The sequence below is a fragment of the Eurypyga helias genome, unplaced genomic scaffold (assembly GCF_000690775.1).
Source record: "Eurypyga helias isolate BGI_N326 unplaced genomic scaffold, ASM69077v1 scaffold26755, whole genome shotgun sequence".
NCBI classification, from domain to species: domain Eukaryota; kingdom Metazoa; phylum Chordata; class Aves; order Eurypygiformes; family Eurypygidae; genus Eurypyga; species Eurypyga helias.
The window spans coordinates 11,732-12,940 of NW_010252459.1; the positions used below are offsets into that span (position 1 = coordinate 11,732).

Below are 1,209 nucleotides of genomic sequence, written 5' to 3' on the forward strand. Positions count from 1 at the left end.
ACCCCAGCATCCTGTCTGTGATGATGGGTCCCCACCCCAGCATCCCTGCCTGTGGTGATGGGTCCTCTCCCCAACATTGCTGCCTGCAGTGACAGGCGCCCACCCTGGCATCCCTGCCTGCTGTTCTTCAGTACAGCGAAGTGAGAGCAGTGCCTCGCGTTTAGGGGCACTGCAGGCAGATGCTGCCTGCTGCAGGGGCACAGGCAGACAGACACACACAACATGCACACACAGATCTCCCTCTTACTGCTGTTACAGTGAATTAAAGCCCAACAGCTTTTATGGACCCATTTTGGGGATGTGCACCTGCTTGTGGCATAGCGCACGCTCAGCAGAAGCAGGACATGTCCCACATACACCGGGCATGGGTGGTACCCTCCTGCCAAACACCCCCTGGAACGCATGCCATGCTTACTGGGGCTGCTCCCCCAGGGCTGAACCAGCCAGGCCTCTCCCAGCCATGCCGCTCCTGGAAAACGCAGCCCTGTTGCAACAGCTCCTGTGCAAGCAAAGATGAAAAAATGTGAACAAATGGTTAAAAAGAGCCTTTTGGCTGCTTCGTGAGCCGTGCCCATGCTGCCCTCCCCGAGCACATGCTCAAGACCAGACTTGTGACCCCTTGGCTTTGGCTATCAGCAGCCAACATCAGCTCTGCGGTTTGTCTTTTTAAAACAGTGGCAAAGCCCAGCTGCCTGCAAACGGGCTGATATTTCTGTCCTCCCAGGAAGGGTGTTTGCCTCAACAGCAGCCGCTGGGCAGGAGCCCGGCAGCCCAGCCGTGCACCCCACCAAACCTCGCGCTGCGGCACGGGAATGACTGACCAAGAGATGCCAAATCCAGAGAGCAAGACTTCCCCCGATGTTTGCAAGAGTAATTATATAATAGCATTTCAGATTTATACAGCAACCTTCTCATTCCTCCTCTGTGCTCTCAGGAAAATCACTCTGCACGCAATTAATTAGGGATCCATTAAGATATTTTTGTTTGGTCCCTCAATTCGGAAAAGAATAGATTTTGTTGAACGTTTCAGAAATGATTCAGTGCCTATTTATAAAACACAGCACATGTTCTGGAGCCGCATGTATAAATACCACGCTGTCAGTCAAATGGGCATCGCTTATTAGACATGCTATTAAAAAATAAATTGCATCCTCGGTGACAGAAAACAACTGAGCTGTCAACCAAACACCAGGGAACGGCGGGGGGGGG

At 52.5% G+C, this 1,209-nt stretch overlaps 1 protein-coding gene across 1 annotated transcript in view; it reads right to left on the minus strand.

Annotated features, from left to right (window-relative positions):
• Positions 1 to 1,209, minus strand: part of SARDH (sarcosine dehydrogenase) — a gene marked incomplete at its 5' end in the record, with an annotated part of 21,860 nt that overhangs the window by 11,550 nt on the left and 9,101 nt on the right. Inside the window, one exon of the mRNA XM_010152402.1 lies at positions 416 to 499. Within this exon, the coding sequence (XP_010150704.1) occupies positions 416 to 499 (84 nt within the window). The remainder of the gene's footprint in view (positions 1 to 415; positions 500 to 1,209) is intronic.